This window comes from Hylaeus volcanicus, chromosome 8 (assembly GCF_026283585.1).
Source record: "Hylaeus volcanicus isolate JK05 chromosome 8, UHH_iyHylVolc1.0_haploid, whole genome shotgun sequence".
Taxonomy (NCBI): Eukaryota; Metazoa; Arthropoda; class Insecta; order Hymenoptera; family Colletidae; genus Hylaeus; species Hylaeus volcanicus.
The window spans coordinates 10,951,570-10,977,042 of record NC_071983.1 but is presented as its reverse complement, the minus strand read 5'-3'; the positions used below and the strand labels follow the sequence as shown (position 1 = coordinate 10,977,042).

The window sequence follows — 25,473 nt, the reverse complement described above, 5'->3', positions numbered from 1 at the left end:
TGTACATAGAATGTATCCACCATATATTATGTACATGTTTCGTACATTCTCTATATTACTATATGTGCACTTATTCAAAATCAAATACCAATATTATTACATTAATTGTACCATGGACTACTATCAACATACATTATCTATATTTTTTTTTCTATATAAAAAAGAATCACGAGAATAGTACTTCATATTTGGCCTTCCAACGTGTTTTTCCCCACTGAAATACAAGTCGAGTCCTTTGATCGTTATCAGTAGAATATGGTACAGAAACATCAGATTCATGTGCGTGTCTAGTTTACCGAATGAGGTCCACGTGGCACGAGGCCTGGACGTACAAACTTTATTTATATTTAAACTGGTGATATCTCTGTGTAACAGGAGTTAGGTCACTAGCCCTATCTTATTCATGTGTCGTAATAGCGACGCGCAGTTACACTTACCGCAATAACGTAACGATAAGGTTACTACGTATTTACAAAACTCTTGATAAATCGGAATTAGTTCGCTTCAAGATTCAACGTCATTCATCCAACATCAAGCGAAACGGTTCAAACTGTACTTCCATTACGAGTGTATTTATTAGCGACGTGAGTTTGTTTAAATTAGATTTGACCCTGGCGCGTGTATCGTAAGTCAACCGTCAATCCTAATCGTCGGTGACACTATTTCAAGGGCCTGATAATGCGCGATAAAGTGTACTAAAATTTTCCTAGCGCAACGAACAAAATAAATCCCCCCACAATTTTCACAAAAGCTTAATCGAAAATTCCCCGCATACACGAGCAACTAAACGTCGTGCGATACGAGTAAAAGTGCATAAATGTTTATTGCATCCCCCGAAGACGTCCAAGAAGATTGTCTCGGGCGCCACAGAGGGAGGAACGTCCGCGTAGCTTGCAAAGGGGGATGCGTGGGTACGATTTCATTTAACTCGTCGGCCAATTTCTGAATTCTAGTCTCGGCCGTGACCCTCGTTCATTTCGGTTGGCTGTTGGCGACTAGCCAAATATCTCCGTAACGTGTCTCAACTGCCCAGACAGGAGTCTGCTGCACCTCTCGCCGCGAATGCAATCGCGCTCAAGTGCATTACACCGGAGGTCCAATGCCAATCCAATGGGGGGCTTGCGTTGCATTCTGAAACCAGTTTCGCGATAGAGCAGACCGCTCGTACACGTCAAAGAAAAGCGACAAGCTCCCTCTTCGAGTTACGTCATCTCTTCCTTCCCCTTTTTTCATTTCTATTTGAAGAGCACCACCACTCTTTGGTTGATTAAGACCCTTCGCGATTCAATGAAATTGGTTTAAGGGATCAGCCTGATCATTTGCCAGAGCAAGACCTTGATTTTTGTGGCATTTCTTCAATTTTGAAGTCTTTAACACGTCGAATCACGCATTAAAAATTGTAATTTTTACTCTGTGAGTGAATAAACAGCACAACCACTCTTTGGTTGATTAAGACCCTTCGCGATTCAATGAAATTGGTTTAAGGGATCAGCCTGATCATTTGCCAGAGCAAGACCTTGATTTTTGTGGCATTTCTTCAATTTTGATGTCTTGCACAGGTTGAATCACGCATTAAAAATTGTAATTTTTATTCTGTGAGTGAATAAACAGCACAATCACTCTTTGGTTAATCAAGACTCTTTACAAATCAATAAAGGTTTGATGTCACACGTTTCTAAATTATTCAAAGTGTGTTTGGCTTCAACGTGCCCCATTGTGGCTTTAGGGTGGCACCCCCAAGAAATCGATTCAGAGGGCCACTTTGATCATTTCAGAGCAAGACCTTGATTTTTGTGGCATTTCTTCAATATTGCCGTCTTGAACACGTTGAATTCTATAATAAAAACTCTAATTTTTATCTAGACTCCAATTTTTCTAACGATCCCTCTTTGTTGTCGTTTCTTTAATAGTGAAGAACTTGAACACGTTGAACCTCTAGAATATAAACTCCAGTGGGCATTTTTCTTGCAATTGCAGCACGTGAAAAAAGAGATCCGAGGGCCACTGTAATTGAATTGGCTGGATCCTTGAGCCAGCTGTCTTTCTAAGCGGCTAAACAGCTCTCGCGCTAAGGGCTTTGCTCTTTTTACTTGTAATGAGTTACGGAGAGCACCATTGTGGAGACGAAAGTGCACTTAATGCGAGGCCACGTTTACACGCCATTGTGAGAGTTGGCGAGGCTCGAGTGTTGGGCGAAACGAGTACGGTTTATTCGTTTATCGTCAGTGCCCTTTATATCTATAAAAATTAAAAACAATATTCAGAGTGACTGCAAAATTTAAATATCCAAGTGGATACAGTAAGTACAAGTTTTGTCTTTAAATTTTACCGATATATTTTACCTTTTCTTCTCCACCTTTACATGTCCAAGTTTTAATTCTTGATCAGTATTTATTTAGTAAATAGCCTTTAATCGTATCACAAAATATTATCCGCTTCGTTTCATCTAACGCGTAATAAACTATTAAATGATACTGGTCTCTTATGTATCATTATTTATTTTGCGTCCACGCACCGCGATCCATAAGGGTTGCATGTAGCACGTGGCGCGCATGCAAGTGCACGCGTCACGTGCAGCACCTGTAGTGTACAAAATATCGTTCATCCAAAGCGAAAGTCTACATTTTTCGTCTCGCACAATATCAACCCAAAGTAAACATAAATTCAGGGCCGGCGTGACCTTTTGCGGGGCCATGAATTCACATGCAAATCCTACACTTAAATTTTACAACGAGGAATCATTTATTTACAAATGCTATATATTTTGTATAAGATGAATATTAAATAATAATACTTTGATGATTTTTGTCACTCCTTTCAATTTAATCATCGCTACTAAAAAAATGTCTTGCATCTCAGAAAAAATTGCTTCCATTTGTTAATGGTATCATCATTCTGTAAAAAGTTAATCAAAATTGGTGCCTTTTAATTCAGTAATTTTCGTAGACCGCGGGGCCTTTTAAAACGCGGGGCCGAGTTCCGGCGAACGCGCTGAACCTGCGTTGCGCCGGTCCTGCATAAATTGTCACCAAAAAATATGACACCCAGCACCATCGTTCCCTTCGAAACCTTAAAATGCAATTTCTGAACATTTAAAAACCACCTGTACAGTGCAGCCATAAACGCACCCATAAATCGTAGAAATTTAGAAATCCATCTCGAGGGAGCTCGATCATCGATAATTCAAGCGTTCTACTGTTACGGTTTCTCCCTCTCATTTCTTCAAAGCAGAATCGAAATGGAAAATTGTCTTTGATCCCGAAGACGAGGATATCCTTTTTCCGCGGGCGTGTTCGGAGCGCGAATGTACGATATCGATTCAGAGCGGTAAAGAAAAAAAAGAAAAGAAAGAAATGGCCCGGCAGTTTCGCGATCGTTCTTGACTGCCACCGGGAACCGCGTTGCTTTGCCAAGTCCGACGGGATTTTTCGCCGGTGCCGCATTCTGTCTTACAAAGCCCGACGTCCGCTTGTTTGTATCGCCTCGGTTTCGCCTGGAAGGAATTTGCTTTATGCGAGCGAGGCACGCCGACACCTTCGATCGAAAATCGTTCGAGCTGCGCCAAATCTGCCGAGAAACTTCCCAGTGGGGACGAATCCCACTGCGGACGTGCATTATACGTGCACCAGCAGGAAAGCGAGTCACTTGGGCGAAACTTATGCGGCGAACTTGTCGTTTAACTTTCCGAATGAAAAATACGTGGTATGGGAGTCTTTGGGTCAGGTCTGGGATATTATCCGTAGTACGAGGGTCGGAGTTTCAGGATTCTATTTTTGGGGAATGTTTGGGATATTCTTTTTGGTGAGATTGAAATTTACTTGAGTATTTCAAAGCGTTGAATTTTTTAGGGATTGGAGTTTGGAACTCGGAACGAAAAGCATTGTATTTATATTTAATGTTTCTTTGTCTGGGTGTCCTATTTGGAGGATGTTCAAGATATTTTTTTACCGGTATAGAAATTTATTTGAATATTTCGAGGCGATTTTTGAGGAATTGGAGCCTGATGCCAGTGATGGGCAAAACCCTAGGCTTCGAATAAACCTGAAGTTTGCCGACATGTTTGTCTCATTTCCTCTTTTGAACATTTTCCAAAGAAGAAAACGAGACAAACATATCAGCAAACTTCAGATTTATTCGAAGCCTAGGGTTTTGCTCGTCACTGCCTGATGCTGGAATATTAAGCACTTTATTCTTTTCTTTTTTTTTTAATATTCTATTATGAGAAAAGATATTATATTTGGCATTGGTTTGCTTAATGTGACCTCCCGGTCTTCTAGGATCCAGGTTATTCAACCCCAAGTTTCCATCTATTTAATATCGAGTTTCCCAAAATTCTCTATTAATACAAATATTCCCATAGTTACAATATTCCCATACTTTCTATGAGCACCGCACGTCCCAAAGCACTCTAAATTAAAAGAACACAAACACATTACATCATTGTACCCATATTTTCTAATAATCTTTCTGAAGACGTGTTACAAGGAGGACCCAGGATGGAAAGTTTTTGGAAAGTTTACGGGTGTTTTGGGAGGGTTTTCTCTAATCTTTTCGGCCGAGGGAAACGACCAATTCACGTAAGACACGTCCAGTGTGGATTTTACTTCGATTCGGGCGGTTTCCCGCGAGATATCTCCGCCGATAAGCGAACGGAGGCTTCCGCAAAATGTTGCGCATTGCGTCTTACAACACGCAGTGCCAGCTATAGCTTCCGCCTAGCGGGGTGCATGGCACTCTCTCTGCAGTTTGCAGGTGGTCAACCTCGTGCTTTTCCCTCGTTCGTCCTCTCTACTCCGTGCAAAACCATTTTTTATCCTCGATCTAAATTACACAAATACCTGAACTTTGGATGAATTTTGAAACCTATTCGCGCTTTATTATTTTTTTTGTTCAACGTTAGCATTTGTGTTGTAAGTTTATCTCCATCCGATGCACTTTAGATCACGTTTACAATTAACAAAGGTTAATTTAAAAAACCGAGGGAAAGATTATCAAAACGTTTCGACCTCGTAATTTCAACCTCTCAAAAACCAATTGAAGGTTCGACGAAACTATGCGTTCCCCGTATAATTGAAATGGAAAAATTTAAATTCACCTAAGTTTCAGCACCATGCAACGAAATTCATTCTACAATTACTATACATATATTCTATATAATTTTTTCTATTTATTATAGAATACATTAGGGGGAATTGGAAAAGTTTTTTGTTGAAAAATCGGATGACTTTTTTTAAAAAGAGAATCGAACAACTGCCTTTTTTACACCGACAAAAAGTGTTAGACAATGATGGAAATTATTTTGTTGATTAGTATTTAAGATGTCTTTAATAAATAAATGTTTTTCGTCGGCAAAGAAAAAAGAAATTTTGATTACTTTTCGGTTCCCTTAATATATGTATTATAATAAATACATATTTACATTCATCTTTTTCTAAGACTGCTAATTAATTTTAGTAAATCGACTTCGGTTATTAAAGCATTAATTCAGTACCTAATAGAAATCTGTTAAGAGATCTCAGTAAACATAGCGTTAAACAGCATATGCCATCGATTAAAGTTATCTTACTAAAGGGCAGAGAAAATATTTGTATATTCTAGATAAGCAGGCGCTGATAATTGATACGGTTTCCAATGGAAAGGTCTTATCGGTCCAAAGAAGGGGGTAATGTCACGAAAGTGAGACGCGATTTTTCCGGTTTTTCCTCGGTTAACGTTGGTAGAAGCAGATTATCCACGCCCTTGCGTGTAAATGCATGCCCTCGCCACTTCTGTGTGACAGCTGCGGTGCTTAAAATAGGGGTTCAGTAGTTCAGCAACATGCACCGAAGGTTTTCTATGGCACGATAACGCGAGCATGTGCTGGGATAAATCATACACCGATTGTCGTTATTGAATGAACCTGATTCGCCCTTTCATAAAGCCTGGCCCGTTCCTCGTCCAAACAAACGATGAATAAAAATCGGGAGGATCCGTTCTATTTCCTGCGATCACCCTATCGACGTGGTCGGCTGTGCGCGTTTACACCGATGTCGAACGAAAATTGTGAAACATAAGGTAAAGGTACAGAAGAAAGAATAATGGAAAAAAAAATGGTAAAATTGATCTCTAACGTCTTCGTAAGAATTACAACGAGTTGACTGTGGATGTTTATGCATTTATTGCAAATTAGAATGTGCACAAATACACAGTCATAAAGTACATGTTACATTGTTTAAAAAGTAAGACGTACTTTCATTTCAATTTATATTCGATTTCTGGGTCTGCGAATATAACAAATTAAGGATGTGCACAAATACACAGTCATAAAGTACATATTACATTGTTTAAAAAGTAAGACGTACTTTCATTTCAATTTATATTCGATTTCTGGGTCTGTGAATATAACAAATTAAGGATGTGCACAAAATGTGCAAAATGATAAAAAATATCAAGGTGTAGAATAATTTCGAATAATGAAAAATGATAAAATTAATCCCTGATGTCATAATACGAATTGTAATGTAGACTGTCGATATTTATGCATTTATGGCAATTTACTTTCATTCCTTTTTCTGGGTCAATAAAAATATGAACTTGCATATTGCATCCCCAGTTTGGCAATGAGTGTCAGGTATCCGAAGTTAATTTTCTAGATATATGACTGGAGTTCTGTCGAACCAGGAGTTTAGCCAGCTCGAAAGAAGACGAAATCATTCTGGTTTACTTATTGATCGATTTCTGACTGGTTACTGTCCGGTAGAACACGTTGCTATATCATTAGCTATGTACATCCTGCTCACGCAATAAAGGGGTGAGCACGATAACCATGTCCGACATTTTGTAGGGGTTTCAAACGTACTCGCAGCTCCTAAACTAGACAAAAATCAATTTTTATTTCGCGTATCTAGAAAAGTACGACAACTATTAGCCAATTGCTGTTATCTCACATCTTACGATAATAAATGGAATAATCTATTTTATATCTCAAGGATTATTTATCCAAGATACCATAAATTTTCAATTCTCTTCCACACGTATTAACAAAATACCTGTTTCAATGTTTGAGTAGCACAAGAAACTAGGAGAAATCGTCGATAAGCCGCGTTATTAAATTACATAGGACAAGCCTGTGCAAAGAACTTAATTTTCTAGAAATTATTACTGCAGTTGGTATCTGGAGTTAGATTGGTAAAATAACACAGGGCGGTCGCGTGGTATGCATGATTCGTGGCTCGTGTGCCATGCAGGAACAGGCTTTCGTGTGCTCCACTTATTAAAGCTTTTCGAGTATCGCACTTCGAGTGGTCGGCTGCCCTAAGCACGCATATGTTGGGCTGCTGCTGCGTATTTCAGCCTCGATGCATAAAGTACCGTCTTATTTCGGCACGTGGGAGAAAACGAGGCGATCGGCTCGTTTCGAATATACAATGTGACTTATGATACCGCGCTTCGGTATATTATCCAAACAATCTCGAGAATTAACTTTCTCGTTGGGTAATGAAAGCTTGGGACAGTGCTTCTCAAACTTCGCCTCTTCATCAATCCTTCGAAAGAGAATTAAAAGAATTCAATTATTGATTCGATAACATGTTTTGAAACCGTATCTTTAGATAAATTTATTCAATTTTCCATGAAATTTCACGTATTTCAAATGGTTTCATATTTGTTAATTCGTACGGAAATGAATATACAAAATTGATCAACCATATGGACCTCGTGGAATTTAATATCAAGGAATGTTTTCTTACGAATACGGAATTGTTGAATTATTATTTTGAAGCTGGTCTTTAAATAAATGTATTTAATATTCCATGAAATTTCATGTAATTTAAATGGTTTCGCATTTGTTAATTTGTACGGAAAATGAATATACAAAATTGATAAACCATTTGGACCTCGTGGAATTTAATATCAAGTAATGTTTTCTCACGAATACGGAATAGTTGAATTATTATTTTGAAACTTTTTTTTTTAAATAAATTTTTAAATAAATGCATTCAATTTTCCAAGAGATTTCATGTAATTTTAATTTGTACGGGAGTAAATATAAAAAAAATTGATAAGTCACACGAACCTCGTGGGACTTGATATTAAATAATTCCTTTGTATTTCTATTTTAGTATTTGACGTTACCTCAGCCCTGCATAATAAGAGTGTCCAGCGTGTTTGGAGCCATTACGCGATAAGACAGTTTCCTCGTTTCCTCGCAAATGTGCATTCGTGTAAATTCACGGCGACACGAGACACCAGCGAAACGTTACATTGCGTGGGACTCGTAAAACGTTGATGAATTTCAAACCCAGTGAAACAGACGGAGGTTCTTAAGATGCACTTAAAGTCTCACGTGTGCTCTATAAATAAAAGGGCGTGTCGCGTTTATCTTGGACAAACCAATTTCAGTTTGATCGATGATCCCAATGTTATCCTGCATTGATAACTAGTACCATTAATCCATAGAAGAAGTATAAACACTGCTTCGTCTAAACACACTTTCCCTTTTCCAAGCATTCCTTTATCGCTCAAATAATAATTATCCTGAATAATTATCGAGAAAAATAATACCATCTATTTTATCTTGGACAAACTCATCTCAGGTTGGTCCATGATATTATTTTTTAATCATAACTGATATATTTTTTTTTTATTTTACTTTACTTTTACTTAATTTTTTTTGCATCAAACCCTTAAAAAAAATGAACACTGCTTCGTTCAAACACACTCTCTCTTCCCAAGCATTCCTTTATCGTTCAAATAATTATCCTGCAACTAGCATGGCACGTCTCCGCGAAGACAGGTATGTTTATCGAGCTAGTAATCGTCGTTCGAGCTGAAAATAAACTGTGAAAATAATACCTGTGCAGGAGAAGAATAATACCAGGTATTTCTCCTTCTTTTTTAACGAGACGTCTCCGAAGCACCATGCTTAGGAAAATTATTACCGCGACGACCATCGATTATTGTTCCAGCGGTCCTTATAATTTATCGATTCGCGGCCCTCCCTCGTTACTCGTGGCCGATCTTATTTAACGTGTAGACGGTTTCTTTCACCGTGAGTGCACCGGAGCGTGTCTCGACAGACGGAATGTCTCGATCCTCCAGTCGATAGGAATCCTTTCCAAGCTTTATTAGATGCAAAACCGCGACCGTCGAAACATTTACGGTTCAGGAATTTCTAATAAAATTCCATGGTCGATTCTATAATCTCCATCCCTCCGCGGAAATTTAGAAAGACCGTCGGACGTTAATATCTCGATGATATCGCAAAAAGAGCCAGTTAAGGTCGATTCAGACTATACGACAGGTACCGGCACCGACACGACAAAACATCAAAACACGCGTTTTAATGGAACTATTTACACTATTCCCGTTCACGGAACGTTCAGGTCGGTGTCTGTTAAGTGCGAATAGTTCCATTAAAACGCGTGTTTTAATGTTTTGTCGTGTCGGTGCCGGTACGTGTCGTTGCCGGTCCGTGTCGTATAGTCGTGAATCGACCTTTATTTTTCAAATATTTTTCAAATTGTGGATTTCGTTTGTTTCATTCTATGGATTTTCTCGATTCATTTCGCACGGAAATCTCTTAAAAAAAAAAAAAAAGAGGATCGTACAAGTACGATCGTAAACTTTACTTACGATCGAGAAATTACTTGAAATACTATCGAATTCGTCACGGAACGACTACGGCGCGATTATTCCGGCCTCTAAGTCTATAATGTTATTATATGCTTCACGGTGGATCGGAGCATTATGCTCGAATTCCACGCAACGACGTCTGTTGAGTCATCGGGATGAAGCGCGCGTAATTTACGGTGTACCAAAAAGGATGAAGAGGAGAGAAAAGAATGCGAACAGCCGGATGCCGTGGAGTCGAGTCACATGGACATAAACCGACACGTGCACCCCCTTTTCTGCCACGCTCTGATGATTTTAAAGACGAGCCCGGACTTTCTCACCGAGCCCGTTCCAATGTTTTTAACGCGTTTCCCTCGATTGTTCCTTTGTCTCGCGATTAATTGCCCTGCAAACGGTTACGACGCCCTTTGACGCGACTCCTTGGTTCGCCGCGCGTCGCCTTGTGTCGATCACGGAGATCGATCGGCTAATTTCGACTAAGGGGGTTAAGGAGGAATCGCATTAGGAGGAGGCCAAACGTTACTTACTCTTCGTGATTTTTTTTTTTTGTAGAGAAAAATTTGCGTAATTTTTATCGAACTTTGCGGACATTTTGGATATGTTTCAGAGTACATTTAGCAATTTTTTCTTGTACATTATTAACACGTTTCCTGAGAATACGAAAAGATTTCTGCGTGAAACGATTCGAGAAAATTACCAAAGGTACTTTGAAACATACTTAAAATATCCTCGAAGTTGTGAAAGCAGTACATTAATTCTTCTCTATATATATATATAAAAAAAAAAATCTAAGAAACAATCAATACTTGGATTCCTCCCTTGATCCTTCCATTTGTAGAACGTTTACAATAATAATTTTTTCTTATCGATAGTAAAATTTGTCTGAAGATCATCGTGATTTCTAGGATGTAAAAACAAAGCCTATACAATGTGTCATATTTTTTTTTTAAATATACTACGATGTGATTTATTCGAGGAGTCACGGTAGCTTCGCAGTATTATGAAATTAATATTCTCGCTCAATGATGGCGAAATGGGACCGCATATTGAAATTTTGTTCTCCTGGTTATTTTTTGCAGAGACCCTCCAGGAACCGCGCTTCACCACTCAGCCTACTAGCAGCGGCAATATTCTTAGCGAAAATCGAACGAAATTTCTGCAGTGTCAAGCGAGAGGTGAGTACAGTTCAAGAGATCTAACCTAAAGCGATGATCGCACATTTACTCGAGAACCTGTTCCATAGAATTTCGTACGAAGGAGCTTAGAATTTTCTTTCAGCGATGAAGAGCCTATTTTTCTAAAATTTTAATCAATCCATCGAGAACCTGTTTCATAGAATATTATTTCATTCACTTAAGAATTTTATTATAAACTTAATTTTATTTCATTCGCTTAAGGGCTCTGACCCAGAGCAATAATCGCAACTTTGACCATGCTTAACCCTTAATTAATCTCTTCCATAGAATTTCGTACGAAGAAGTTTAGAATTTTCTTTCAGCAATGAAGAGCCTATTTTTCTAAAATTTTAATCAATCCATCGAGAACCTGTTTCATAGAATATTATTTCATTTACTTAAGAATTTTATTATAAACTTAATTTTATTTCATTCACTTAAGAGCTCTGACCCAGAGCAATAATCGCAACTTTGACCATGCTTAACCCTTAATTAATCTCTCCCATAGAATTTCACTTATTTAATCAATCAAAAACCTGTTTTCTAAAATTTTAATGAATCCATCAAGAACCTGTTACCCAAAGTGCTGTATCAAAGTGCACCTGAAGAACGAGAACAATTCACCCTAAATAACAAAATTGTCCAAAGCTGTAGAATGGCCGCCGTATAATTTTCGCACGCAGAAGTTTATTTACGAATATTTAGCCTCGTCGCCGAATTTTTAACCGTCCTCGCAGCGCCCCATTGTTCTCATGAAATATCGAGTAACGGGCGGATGAGACGGTGACCAGATGAAGCCTTACAGTTGCGACCCGGTGCTGTAACATGATAGTATGACCCTGTACTAATAGTATTAGATCGTCGTATAGTCCATATGCTTGGACGAAAAGAGAAAATGCCCATGGTATCTTTGGCGAAAAAATGAACACGTTGAAACGTGCTAAATCGTGGTAATTCCCTAGGAATACGCTAAACGGATGCGATAAGTTTAACACGTTCACGCCGGCGCTGTTATTTATGTTTCTCGCCATGGGACGGCGCGGTGGTGCGCGTCATTTGATAGACACGCGAGCGTGAGCCACCGGTGGTACACGCCGGTGTGAACGTGTTAAGTGAACTTTAAATATCACACTTTATACACTGTGCGGCCGAATAACATGTACTACCCGGCACGAGGTGGTTCCTTATGAAAAAATACAAGCAAAACATGAAATGAAATTTGTTTTCATTTAAAGTTTAGTTTTCGAGAAAATCGAATTTTGAAAATCCTATTCGTACGTATGTATGCTGTTACGGGTAAGTTGCGTAGATGATCAAATAAAATGTTCGTTAAAAATCTTCTCGAAAACTAAGCTTTAAGTGATCAAATTTTATTCCATATTTTCTTTTTATTTTTTCATAAAGAATCATCTTGTGCTCGCCAGTGCATGTTATTCGGCCGCACCCTGTATGTCTAACCATCGAACAAACAACCTATATTAATTCACGTTCTATCTTAGGCCATCCTCAGCCAAAGTACAAGTGGTTCAAGGATGGGGTACCTCTCAGCAACGAGCTCACATCGGAGCCCTATTTTCGAATGCAAAGTACACGAAGAGAAGACGCAGGAGTGTATCACTGTGTCGCGACGAACGACGTAGGATCTATATTTAGCGAAAGAATTACACTCGCCGTAGCGTGTACGTATCACTCGTAAACCATCCCCCTGAAAATCCTGAAAATCCTGAAAGCCTCAACATTCGCAATCCTGTGCATCCCATTTGATAGTAAAATTAGCCGTCAATTACTTTCGTTAGGGAGGGAAGGGGCGGTGGCAATATGAGTCCACGTGTTCTCGAAATTCGCAACATTTAAATATGAACAAGAAAAGTATCGGAGTGGTGGACGGTGGAGCAGTGCGTAGCGTAGCCAACTACCAGGCCGAGAGCCTGGGTTCGAATCCCGGGCGTCTCCGTTTTTCAAAGTATATGGCTAATAAATATAAAGTATCGAAAGCCTTTGGCGTAAGATAATGGAAAATATAAGAGAAAAAGAATCCTGAAACATCCTCAAAATTATAATAACATTACATTAAGGGTGTGCGGGATCCCGGTCGGTACAGGAATTCCTCCCGGGATCGGGATGGAATCCCGAGAATTTCGAGATCCCGTAAATGTTCGGGATTCCCGAGAATTTCGAGATCCCACAAATGTTCGGGATTTCCCGGAATTTCGAAATCCCGTACATTCGGATTGCTGAAATTTTCAAGAATAACAACACTTTCGAAAATCCCAGATATTATTCTATATCCCGTACATTGTCGGGAATCCCGAACATTTTCGAGGTCCCGTACATTCTCAGGAATCCCGGATTTTCGCGGGATCTCGTGTATTTTTGGGAATCTCGAATCAACTCGGGATCTCGTGTATTTTTAGGAATCTCGAATCAACTCGGGATCTCGCATAAACTCGAGAATCCCGAATATTCTTGGGAATCCCGGATATTTTCGGGAATCCCGCACACCCCTACAATACATACATTCTTGTCAACAAAAAAGAAATATCTTACTAAAAAAACTCGGTACTTTACTCGAAGACTCGCTTCAAATCTGCGCATCGTCCTCGCCTCAAAACCTGTCCTCGACATCTGGTAGCGCTCGCCTGCGACATTCCTTCCAGCCAATTTCGACATTCGGGCAAATCCAGCGAAATTATTACACGATGAAAACGATACGGTAACGTTACCCGCAGATATGGGGGTGTTCGAGGACCTGACAGAAAGGATAGTGACCGTGAAATCTGGCAGCGCGGCTGTTCTAACGCTGCCGCCAGTGGAAAGCCATCCCGCACCTGACGTTACGTGGTTCGCATCGGACGGGTCCCTGTTGTATGGTATAAAGTATGCGTCAGCACATCACACGTTGCTGATCTTGAACGCATCGGAGACCGACGAAGGCCTCTACAGGTTCGTATAATCGTGTTAACTCTCTGCTCGACTTTATTTCGTCGATACTTAGGCAATTATTTTATTGGTTGTGCCTCGAACAGGGCCAGGGCCATCAACACCCAACTGGGCAAAGAGGAGAACAGCCCGTTCTTCAAGCTGCAGGTCACAGGGGACGCGAACGCAGACGTGGCACCCACCATAATAGTGAAACCGCAGGACACGCAGATAATCAAGGATCAGGATGTCACTTACATACACTGCATAGCGAATGCCAGGTAATTTCCGTGTGAAGGAAGCTCAGACTTGAAGATGAAGTTCGAGCCTCCAAGTTATAAAAACATTACATACATTCTTCTCTACTAAAAAGAAATATCCCAAAAACACTCGATACTTACTCGAAGACTCGCTTCAAATCTGTGCATTTCGTATGAATCTATCGAGAACTTATTATCTAGAATTTTATTACAGCGACGAAGAGCCTATTTTTAAAAATTTTATTTAATTCGTTTAAGAGATCTTACCCAAAAGCAATGATCTCAAATTTAACCATGATCACCTAAACTAAACGAGTTGAGTATTGCAAGTATTGGATTTGGTTTTAGGTCGCTGCACGAGCTGCGTACCCTGTGGACGAAGGATGGAATCCCTATAGAGAACTCCAGGATATCGTACACCTTCAACGACTCGTGGAACAGGACGTTGGCGTTAATATCGGCGAACATAACTTACACTGGTGTCTATTCTTGTCACGTGGACTTGAGAAGCGGTGGATATCCAACGGCGAATGCGAGTGCAAAGGTTGTTGTGTACGGTAAGGAGTCGATAACTAATGGTGTTATCTTTTCTAATCCTTCCAGTAACTATTTAGTTGTTAATTATACTTATGTTCCTGCAGAAAAACCAATGTTCATAACAGAACTAAAGAGAGAGACTCTCAGCGATTATGGGTCGACTGTGACATTGCCATGTGATGCTGTCGGTGTTCCTCCTCCTAACATTAGTTGGTTCCGCAATGCAGAGGCTGTGGATCATCTTCTTGGATCTAGGTAGGATCGTAGGAAGAGATCGCGCGCACCTGATGCAATTACCATTCAAATACACTGTGTAAAGTCGTTTATCGAAGCGCGAATGTTCTATTTACAGATATGCTATGGAAGAAGATGGCTCCCTAACGATTAAAAAGTTAACGATGAGTGATTCAGGAATGTTCCAATGTCTCGCTTCCAACGAAGCCGGCGAGGCGTCTAGTTACACGTGGTTGAAAGCCAAAAGTTAGTGTGCCTATCGGTTTACATATTCATCATGTATAATTATTTGATGTTTATTTGTTAGTTACTCGATACTTATTTACACTCATTATATATGACGTATTTTCTGTGGGCCAGAAGGATTAGAAAGCAGACTGAAAAACAGAGTTGCCCGCTGGGCAGCTGGCTACAATGTAGTCAGAGTTCGCCAATCTGATCGCCGTTTTAAGTTCTCTCAATACCCAGACAGTAAGATTCCGATGCCAAGAAATACCCACGTTTTGAGATTACCTAGGCACATGCTTGAAGAATGCATATCACACCACAATGTTTGCTTCTTTCAGCTGTATTCGTGTTTTTTTTTTCCCCTGGTAGTTATAGTGAATACTTCCGCCAAGCACGAGGATCCAGCAGTGTACACAACACATTGTCTCCTCAAAAACTCACGAGAAACTCAATTCAAAATTCAAAATGTCGAATTAGATACATTGCATTTATAGTATCGTTAGTTTCATTACGAATAGAGAATATTCCTTACACAAGAGTACATCGAGATAGTATTCCTTGCTTGTTACTTAAAAAAAAAAAAAAAATTAACAAACATTAAACAACGTATAAACACTTCGATAAATTGTTTTCAATTTTTGCACGTTTATACGACACAATCAGCTGCAATTAAATACGGCATAAATAGCACGTTTCTTTTTCTAGATTAGGAATCAGTTTGTAAAACGGAATTGTGAAAGTTAGTCATTTTCGTAGTTACGTTAGAAAGTATACTTTCCTAAACCTTAGTAATTAATGAAATTTCGACGATAGAACACTTTTTATTGCAAAATAAAATTCAGGTATGGGGTAATTCAGAGTTTTCCATTGTATAATTATGAGAAACCGTCATTATTTAATCGATGCTCGATTACGTGAAATATTTCGCTTAATTTAAACGAAATATTGACAAATTACATATTGGAAAACGCTGAACTGGAAAAAGTTGATTTTCTGTGAACAATCGTTTGTTTCTGCCTTCTTCTTTTTTCCGTGCATGTATTAAATCGTCACTGTTGGAAAATGGAATAATAATGTATTTACGCGGTTACTTTCAGCGTCCGGACCAGTCATGGAAAATGGTCCACAGAATTTAACTATATTAGATGGAAAAGATGCAACTCTAACGTGTAACGCTGTGGCAGCTCCGATACCTAACACGACATGGATTTATAATGGTAAATGAATAACAATTTTATTTAGATATATTACTCGGAAAATTATGGAAATTATTGAGCTCTTAATCGATTTGTAGATACGATTCCGGTGGAGATCGCAGGAAGAGTACAGGTTTTAGATAACGGCGATCTCCTAATTGCAGCTGTGAAACCAAACGATGCAGGAAAATACACTTGTATTCGAGCTAACGAAGCTGGTTCTGTGAACGGCTCGGCATACCTTACTGTTTTAGGTAGGGAAACAAGTTACAAGTTTATATAAAAAAATAAGGATGCGTAGGTTCACCAGACCTAAAAATATCTCTGTTCATTTCAGTACGGACACAGATTATTCAACCACCTGTTGATACATCCGTGCTTCTTGGATACACTGCTGAATTACAATGCAAGGTTTCCAACGATCCAAGCGTTTTGTACGATATAGCTTGGTTTCACAATTCACAGTATGTAACATTGATACAACATTCATAAGTGCAAATAATGTCTTGATCAAAGAATAAAATTAATAAAATTCTGCAGAGTGATAAATACGCAAGCCAGTCAAAGAGTAAAGATGCGCAACGATGGTACATTGGAAATAGTCGCTGTTCGAGCTTCCGACGTCGGTGAATACATGTGTTCGGTGGTTTCTCCCGGAGGAAACGAGACACGATCAGCTCGTCTTAGCGTAATCGAATTGCCCTTTGCGCCAATAAACGTAATGGCCAGTCGAATCGAACGGATTTCTCCGCGCACCATTAATGTTAGTTGGGTGCCTGGTTTTGATGGAAACAGCCCAACGAAGAAATTTATTGTTCAGAGAAGAGAGGTTTCTGATCTTGGTAAGTTAACGCATTTTGTAGTTTTGTTGAAAAATAAAACTTCAAATGTAATAAATCTAATTTCTTTATGTAGGACCTATACCTGATTCCGCACTGAACTGGATCACCGAAAATGACAACGTCTCTGCGCAGAGTCGCTGGGTACTATTGAATAATTTGAAAGCCGCAGCTGCATATCAGTTTCGAGTCAGTGCAGAGAATAGCGTTGGCGAGGGACCACACTCTGATCCGAGTAACGTAGTAGTTCTTCCTCAAGAACGTAAGTACAGTTTCTAATATGCAGCGTTTATCGGTAATTGATATTTCTAATTAAATCTATTCGTTTCACTGTAGCACCTAGTGGACCACCCGTGGGATTTGTTGGCTCCGCTCGATCGTCTTCGGAAATAATAACGCAATGGCAGCTCCCGTTGGAGGAGTATCGAAACGGCCATATTTTAGGATACATGTTAAGATATAGATTGCACGGTTACAACGACAGTCCTTGGACGACACAAAATATCACCAACGAAGCACAAAAGAATTATCTCATTACCGATCTAATCACATGGAAAGACTATATCGTGCAAATAGCAGCGTACAACGATAAAGGTGTCGGAGTATTCACCGATGGTTTGAAGATCAAAACTAAAGAAGGAGTGCCGGAAGCTCCACCGACAAACGTGAAAGCGAAAGCCGTTAATTCGACGGCGATAAAAGTTTGGTGGAAGCCGCCGAATCCGCAAAAGATCAATGGAATAAATCAGGGTTACAAATTGCAAGCCTGGGTGGGCCATAATTTCACAGAAGCGAACGAATACAAGTCGATGACCGTGCCACCGAGCCTATTCGATCCTCTCGCTGAACAAAGTGCCATTATGACGGGATTAAAGAAATACACCCTGTACAATATAACCGTATTGTGCTTCACCGATCCCGGCGACGGTGAGAGAAGCACACCCGTTCAAATTCGCACCCGCGAAGACGTACCTGAAGAAGTAGAGAATTTACAATTCGAAGACATAAGCGATCGTTCCCTTACCGTCAGATGGAGTCCTCCGCCGGAGGTTAACGGGATTCTTACTAATTATCAATTAAAATATATGATCAAAGACCTGCCCGATTCTCAAAAGGCTGAAAATTTCACAGCGGACGTTCTCTCAGCGAAAATTGAACACTTGCAAGCGATGACGCATTACAAGTTCGAAGTCATCGCGTGGACCTCTGTAGGTCCTGGAAAACCGAGGGTCGCTGTCATTCAGTCGGGGGTCGAACCTGTTCTCCCAGAACCGCCCACTAAGTTAGCCCTGTCTAATATAGACGCATTTTCCGTTGTCCTTCAATTCACGCCAGGATTTGATGGTAACTCGTCTATAACGAAGTGGACGGTGCAAGCGCAAACAACTCGAAACACCACGTGGTACAATATATACGAAGTCTCGGATCCTGATGCTAGTACAATAACCGTGGGTGGGCTGACTCCTTTCATGCAATATAAACTACGTTTGATCGCTAACAACGTTGTCGGTGCTTCACAACCTTCCGAGCCAACGAAAGAGTTCCAAACCATCCAAGCACCGCCCTCGCATCCCCCTAGAAACGTCACGGTTCGCGCGATGAGCGCTACAGAATTGCGCGTCAGGTGGATTGTAAGTTCTCGTTTTCATAAATTTCTATTTCTTGGTTAAGAGATTCAGTATTTCAAGTTCCTTTCGTTTCTCCGTCTTTATAGCCGTTACAGCAGATAGAATGGTATGGCAATCCAAGAGGATACAACGTTACTTACAAGGAAGTACGAACGAATACATCGAAAAGCATAACTATAGAGGATCACACCGCGAATTCTTATGTATTAGAAAATATGGAAGAGTATGCTCTGTACGAAATCGTGATGCAGGCGTTTAACGACGTTGGTTCTTCTACGTTGAGTCCCAAAGCGGTTGAGAGAACTCGTGAAGCAGGTGAGATAACGTTGGATATTACTTCGCTAACTTTACTACGATTAAAGTAGCGTCTAATTAAATATTGATACATTGTCTTTTTCGTCTCAGTTCCTTCAATGGGACCCATTAACGTAGAAGCCAACGCGACTTCTTCCACTACTATATTAGTAAGATGGGGTGATGTTCCTATCGAACATCAGAACGGGCAAATAGAAGGGTTCAAAGTCTACTATGGGGCAAATGCTAGATCAGCATTCCAGTACAAAAACATTCCAAGCAATACTACTTTTACGACGACTTTGACGGAGCTTCGAAAGTTTGTCCAATATCACGTTCAAGTTCTAGCGTTTACGAGACTCGGCGATGGTACTTTGAGCACCCCACCAGTTCGAGTACAAACATTTGAAGATGGTAAAATTCAATTTAAATTTAATTTAAATTGTCATTCTATGGAAACGAATTAAATAAAATGATGTGTAACTTTAGCTCCTGGGCCTCCATCGAACGTATCATTCCCCGATGTAAGCTTTACTACTGCCCGTATCATTTGGGATACTCCAGAGGATCCAAACGGAGAGATCCTCGCCTACAAAGTTATGTTTCATCTAAATAACAGCCAAAACCATCAATTCTCTAAAGAATTTCCTGCGTCGGATAGAACTTTTAGGTATAGTTAATAATATTCAATTAGTAATATTTTTAACGGAAATATTGAGATACTTATGGAATTTATATTTTTGCAGAGCTACTGGTTTAGAACCGGAAAAATATTACATGTTCTCCGTAACCGCGCAGACGAGGCTTGGCTGGGGTAAGACAGCGTACGCTCTTGTTTTCACTACGAACAACAGAGAACGTCCTCAAGCCCCGTCAACGCCGCAAATAAGTAGATCACAAGTACAAAGCCGGCAAATAACATTTACTTGGACGCCTGGCCGCGATGGATTTGCTCCATTACGGTACATATTTTATGCAATAAACATAGCATATAATTTCTAACATTACATTTTGTTTAACCTCTTTTTTTTTTCTAGTTATTACACGGTGCAACAATCAGAAAATTCAGGACCATTTCAAATCATTCCTGAAAGAATGGAGCCGACTTTAACGTCTTACACAGCAAACAATTTGAAACCCTTCACGTTCTATCAGTTCCGCATACAAGCTACTAACGACATAGGTCCTTCAACTTGGAGCACAGAATCTGTTCAAGTTCAAACTTTACCAGCTGGTACTTATCTTATCTTATTTATATAGTTTATCCGATAATGACGCATAATTTATTGTAACGTGAATTTACAGCACCTTCCCGAGGTGTCACTGGACTGAAAGTCGTTCCGATAACAACATCTAGTATAGAGGTTCATTGGAACGCGATAGATGAAGTATACTGGAGCGGAGATCACGAAACGGGTGGTTATCGCGTTGTTTATCAACCGGTTTCTGATTTTCCGATAGCTCTTCAAGACACGCCGAAGGAAGAAGTTTTAGGAATAAAAGTAATAATAGACTTTACTATTTAGAAGAACAATGTTTATCAAAAAATGAGGACTTGTTTTTAATCAACTTTGCTGTTAAATTATAGGCCACAAAAATTGTCTTGAGTGACCTAACGGAGGATAGATATTACGAGGTAGTAGTACTACCCTTCAATTCCGAGGGAGAAGGTCCATCTAGCCCTCCAGTGACTGTGTACGTTGGAGAAGCAGTTCCTACTGGAGAACCGCAACATTTAAAAGCGGAATCAATTTCTTCTACAGAGGTTCAATTGCGCTGGAAACCACCACAAGCTAATATGCAAAATGGAGATTTATTGGGATATAAAGTAATTTTCGTTTCCCATATTTATAATTTAAAATAAATTCTCAAATATAATTAATAATAATTCATCTATATTTTTCGTTTTAGATTTTTTACTTAGTCACCGACTCGCCCCAGGAGCTGGAAAACAAGCAAGAGGAAGAAATAGAGGTTGTACCAGCGTCATACTTAACGCATAGCTTAGTTTTTCTGGATAAGTACACGGAATATCGCATTCAAGTATTGGCGTTCAATCCTGCGGGTGATGGTCCAAGATCTCCACCCATTACCGTCAGGACTAAGCAGGTAAATACACTCTAAATTGAGATTAATTTATATGTATTTGCCAATTCGTTTATAAAATAACATCGAACCTTAACTACAGGATATACCTGGACCACCTCACAATCTTCTATTTTCGGAGATCACGATGACTAGTCTTCGTGTTTCTTGGGAAGCACCGAAATTACGAAACGGTGAAATAGTCGGTTACATTGTTACTTATGAAACGGCAGAACAAAATGATCGTACGTTTCCTAAATTACTTTAAACGCGTAACAATATTGTTGATCGCTTATAAATAACGTTTTGTGTTACTCAAGGTTTCAGTAAACAAGTCAAGCAGAAAGTAACAGAGACAAGTTTACTGATTCAACCTCTGGAAGAGGAAGAAACATATACTTTCATGGTTCGAGCTCAAACCATTGATTTTGGTCCTCCCATATCTGGAAATGTTACAACGGGTCCGCAGGAAGGTTCACCGATAGCACCGAGCAATCTTGCTGTCACTAAAACAGTGTCTAGCGTTGAATTGCAATGGCTTAACGGAGCTTCCGGGAAAGGACCTATTCTTGGATACTATATTGAAACGCGTCGAAAGGGTAAGTGAACAAAAATATTTCGATACTACATGGTCCGAAAACTAAAATTGCGAAAAAAAATTAATGACGAAGGTCACGAAACTGATCGAGAAAACGTTAAAATGTTAACGATAGCGAAGATAATAAAATCGTTTTATTATTTAATTTTGTATCGTCGATATAAAAATTACGAAATAGTATTATTTCGATTACTAATATTATCTTTTTTGTAATGATATAGCAATGGAAGAGTGGCAGCATTGTAAGTGTCAATGCACGTAAATATATTGAGCGTCAGTTATTGTATTAGATGGTCTCAACAGTATATGATTTGTTAGTGTTAATATATGGCTTTCTGTTTGTAATAATCTGTGATTATATTTTTGTTTAGTGGTATTTGTACTATTGATTGCATGATAATGTCATAGCATGACATTTTCCATAAATTCTATTTAGAATACATAAAAGAATCTTAACATTGAATGCTGCTGTAATTTATCGTGTAACAAACGAATAGCTAAAGTTTGACTCATTAGATAACAGTATTCCTATAATCTTAACTTACCGATTCCTACATCTAATACTTTTTCAATCGATGCCCTTCAGATATATAATATAAAACGTACAACGTAACTTCGCAAGTTTTCAATTGTTACTTTACCAACTCAGAAATACGAGACAAATGATTCGACTAACCGTGTAACAAGTCCACTAAATTAAACCTGTCTTATATCTTTCATTGCAGAAGAAATGTGTTTTGTTTTTCATTTGATCTTTTTTTTTCCGAAATACAATTACAAGAAAACCTGCAGAAGTTTTCGACTGCGTTAAAAGTGTGTCGTTGGAACAAAGTAAACATTATTCGTGTACGTATAATTGTAGATGACAGTCGGTGGCAAACAATAGTACGCAGTAGCAATGGACCATTAACAGAATATTCTGTATCCTATCAAAATCTACTTCCGTCTACGTCGTATCTGTTCAGAGTAATATCGTACAATCGCTATGGAATCAGTTATCCGGCGTATTCAACGGAAACGGTAAATAATACAGTTGAAGATATAAATTTTTGTACATCGAACATAATAACGCAATTATTAATTTTATAGATATTAACGCCGTCGAAGCTGTATCTTGAATATGCGTATTTGCAACACAGACCATTCTACAGACAAACTTGGTTCATGGTTACTTTAGCTGCCGCCTCGATTATAATTATCATAATGGTCATAGCGGTGCTATGCGTGAAAAGTAAAAGTTATAAATATAAACGTAAGTTTCTGCGTTGTAATTTAATCATATGTTAATGCTGGTCAAAATAATGTGACCATTGATTAACGATAATGAAATATTTGTTTCAGAAGAAGCACAAAAAACTTTAGAGGAGTCCATGGCAATGGACACGGACGATAGGCAAGAATCCGACTTAGAACTTTATAGATCAAGACAAGGAGGAGGTGGAGCTATCAACATGGCTAGTGCTTGCGGTACTTTAGGAAAAAGAAGCACATTAGCAAGAAAGTCCATGCATCCTCCTCCTCCTACGATGCTAGGCAAATCACCCCCTAGACCTTCGCCAGCGTCGGTGGCTTATCACAGCGACGAAGAGAGTCTCAAGGGGTACGATGAAAATCCCGATGACAGTAGCGTCACAGAGAAACCTTCTGAAATTAGTTCGACTGATTCACAGGTAAAATATTTTCTTGGCAACTAACCACGAGATACACGAGACAGTGTATTTAATTTTTGTATGTTATATTACAGGGATCTGAAAGTGAGAATGAAAGTGTACAATCGGACCCACATTCCTTTGTAAATCATTATGCCAATGTAAATGACTCTCTGAGGCAGTCATGGAAGCGGCAAAAGCCAGTTAGAAATTATTCGTCGTACACTGATTCTGAACCTGAAGGTAGTGCTGTTGTCAGTTTAAACGGAGGTCAAATTATTATGAACAATATGGCGAGGTCGAGAGCCCCTTTGCCTGGCTTCTCGTCATTCGTATAATTCATTTTTAACAAAAAGCTTTTATTAAGTAGATAGGGTGCCGGTTTAGCGTAACGATGCCTTGAAATCGTTACGCGACTATTAAGTTAAAGCGAATTTGTGTGCTGAGTCAGAATTGGTTCCATGATTCCGAAATTATTTAAACGAATTGTTGCATTAGGATGAAGATTTTTAAATTCACAGACACAGGGGAAGAGACTGATTGTTGAAACTTGAATCGTTCTCGTAGAGTAAAGCTAGTTCGATAGAATTTTAATAGCTCAGCACTGAAATTGATATATACAGAGTTAAAGACTTACGTTGAAACACGTATTCACGAGTGTTTCACGCACGCTGACATTTCGTATAGTAATTTTAATGCTTCTGGCACCATCATATTGTGATATATTGAGATACATATTATTTATAATTTTAGATAAGGTCGTAATGTGTATAATGAATATTTTTACTTTTGTTAATTAAATTTAAATCGGAATGCTGCACGGATCTCGAGTAATGCAACGCTTGCATTTCTTTAACTATAAGATGAATACTTTATTCTAAGCCATCTGTTAACGTGACGTATGAAAATGCAATAGATGCGATGTTATTAGTTAAACAAAGGGTAACATAAAAACGATAACTGCCAACAACAACCGAGTGGTGATTATTAAAATGAAAAAAATAAAAACAATATTTTAATACTAGATTAATATGGAAAATACGATGAAATCTCTGTTGAAAATTTTTTAAATAAATACTTATTCAATAAACGTATTGACTGCAATGTCACTTATCAATGCAAGTTTTATAACTCCAATGAAGAAATCTCTTCAATGTTACGAATTCAAAATCTATAGGTATTCGTGTTGTAAAGAAGAAATTAGAAAACGTAAGAGATCAATTTAGATTTATAAACAGTTCACAATCAGGCCTATCATATCAATTTTGAATACGCTAAAGATTTCTGAGTCTGATAATGTTATTGTATCGAATAAACAGTAAACATACGAATGTTTACGTAAAATGTGACTGCGTGCATTTGTAATTATTTATAAGTGACTTCTTCTTAATATAATAGATAATGTACATAAAACTTGTATTAATTACGAGTTAGCGATACATACCGAATACGACATCTGTACATTTAGTGCACAGCTTAGGCAACGTTAGGTAAAAATTTATGCTGAATAATCTATATACAACATGTATTTAACTTTTTATAAGTAGATACTTATTAGTTATCTCCATTATTTAAACAATTCAGTTTTAATATGTTAACATTTGCATATGAAAAATGTATGCAATTTGTTCAATTTTCAGCAAACAATTCATCCATTTGTAGTTGTATTATATCACACTTACAGTATTGCAAACCATCGTCATACATGGATTGATTCAACTTAGAACCGTTACTCATTTTATCATCAAACATCTACTCAGTGTAATTATTCTTCCATAGGAGAAACAACTATTAAGCGCGAAGAACATTTCAGACTGATATCGATGCATACATGAAATGTTTTTCTTTGTTTAGTACCAATTTTATAATAAAAGCTATAGAAGTGATACAAATTAAATGTTTTAAATTTGTAGAAAACAAAATGAATCGTGAAAAATATTCTGTGACAATATGCGTTGAAATTTAGAAATTTGTTACTAAAGATAATACACACGTTGAAAGTGAATGGGGACATGATTGAAAACTCAAAAGAATGACAATTATAATTCTACCGTATTTAATAGAGCAATTATTAATTATAATTGAGCGATGAACAAAACTAATAAATTAAACTTAATATTTTCATTTACTGGATAATTTTAGTTAATTACGCTCGTAATATGAATTATTATCCGATAATCGTGATTAATACGTGTCATAAACTAGATCGCAAGTTATTT

General features: G+C 38.5%; 1 protein-coding gene across 4 annotated transcripts in view; it reads left to right on the top strand.

The window, feature by feature from the left end:
- Positions 1-25,378, top strand: part of LOC128880870 (protein sidekick) — a 50,071-nt gene extending 24,693 nt beyond the window's left edge. The window contains exons 2-30 of one of the 4 annotated variants that reach the window (XM_054131395.1): positions 10,692-10,787; positions 12,287-12,466; positions 13,517-13,730; positions 13,814-13,987; positions 14,315-14,523; positions 14,608-14,758; positions 14,856-14,983; positions 15,101-15,208; positions 16,063-16,182; positions 16,260-16,415; positions 16,499-16,625; positions 16,702-17,003; positions 17,077-17,262; positions 17,337-18,631; positions 18,715-18,943; positions 19,034-19,336; positions 19,412-19,592; positions 19,669-19,884; positions 19,960-20,156; positions 20,228-20,424; positions 20,511-20,750; positions 20,834-21,031; positions 21,111-21,252; positions 21,328-21,606; positions 21,827-21,847; positions 22,468-22,625; positions 22,695-22,857; positions 22,947-23,275; positions 23,350-25,378. In XM_054131395.1, the coding sequence (XP_053987370.1) occupies positions 10,692-10,787; positions 12,287-12,466; positions 13,517-13,730; positions 13,814-13,987; positions 14,315-14,523; positions 14,608-14,758; positions 14,856-14,983; positions 15,101-15,208; positions 16,063-16,182; positions 16,260-16,415; positions 16,499-16,625; positions 16,702-17,003; positions 17,077-17,262; positions 17,337-18,631; positions 18,715-18,943; positions 19,034-19,336; positions 19,412-19,592; positions 19,669-19,884; positions 19,960-20,156; positions 20,228-20,424; positions 20,511-20,750; positions 20,834-21,031; positions 21,111-21,252; positions 21,328-21,606; positions 21,827-21,847; positions 22,468-22,625; positions 22,695-22,857; positions 22,947-23,275; positions 23,350-23,592 (6,542 nt within the window). In that variant the 3' untranslated portion in view covers positions 23,593-25,378. Of the gene's footprint in view, positions 1-10,691; positions 10,788-12,286; positions 12,467-13,516; positions 13,731-13,813; positions 13,988-14,314; positions 14,524-14,607; positions 14,759-14,855; positions 14,984-15,097; positions 15,209-16,062; positions 16,183-16,259; positions 16,416-16,498; positions 16,626-16,701; positions 17,004-17,076; positions 17,263-17,336; positions 18,632-18,714; positions 18,944-19,033; positions 19,337-19,411; positions 19,593-19,668; positions 19,885-19,959; positions 20,157-20,227; positions 20,425-20,510; positions 20,751-20,833; positions 21,032-21,110; positions 21,253-21,327; positions 21,607-21,826; positions 21,848-22,467; positions 22,626-22,694; positions 22,858-22,946; positions 23,276-23,349 lie in introns of all 4 variants that reach the window. The other 3 variants (XM_054131394.1, XM_054131396.1, XM_054131397.1) reach the window with 3 other exon arrangements.
- The last annotated feature ends 95 nt before the right edge of the window (positions 25,379-25,473 follow it).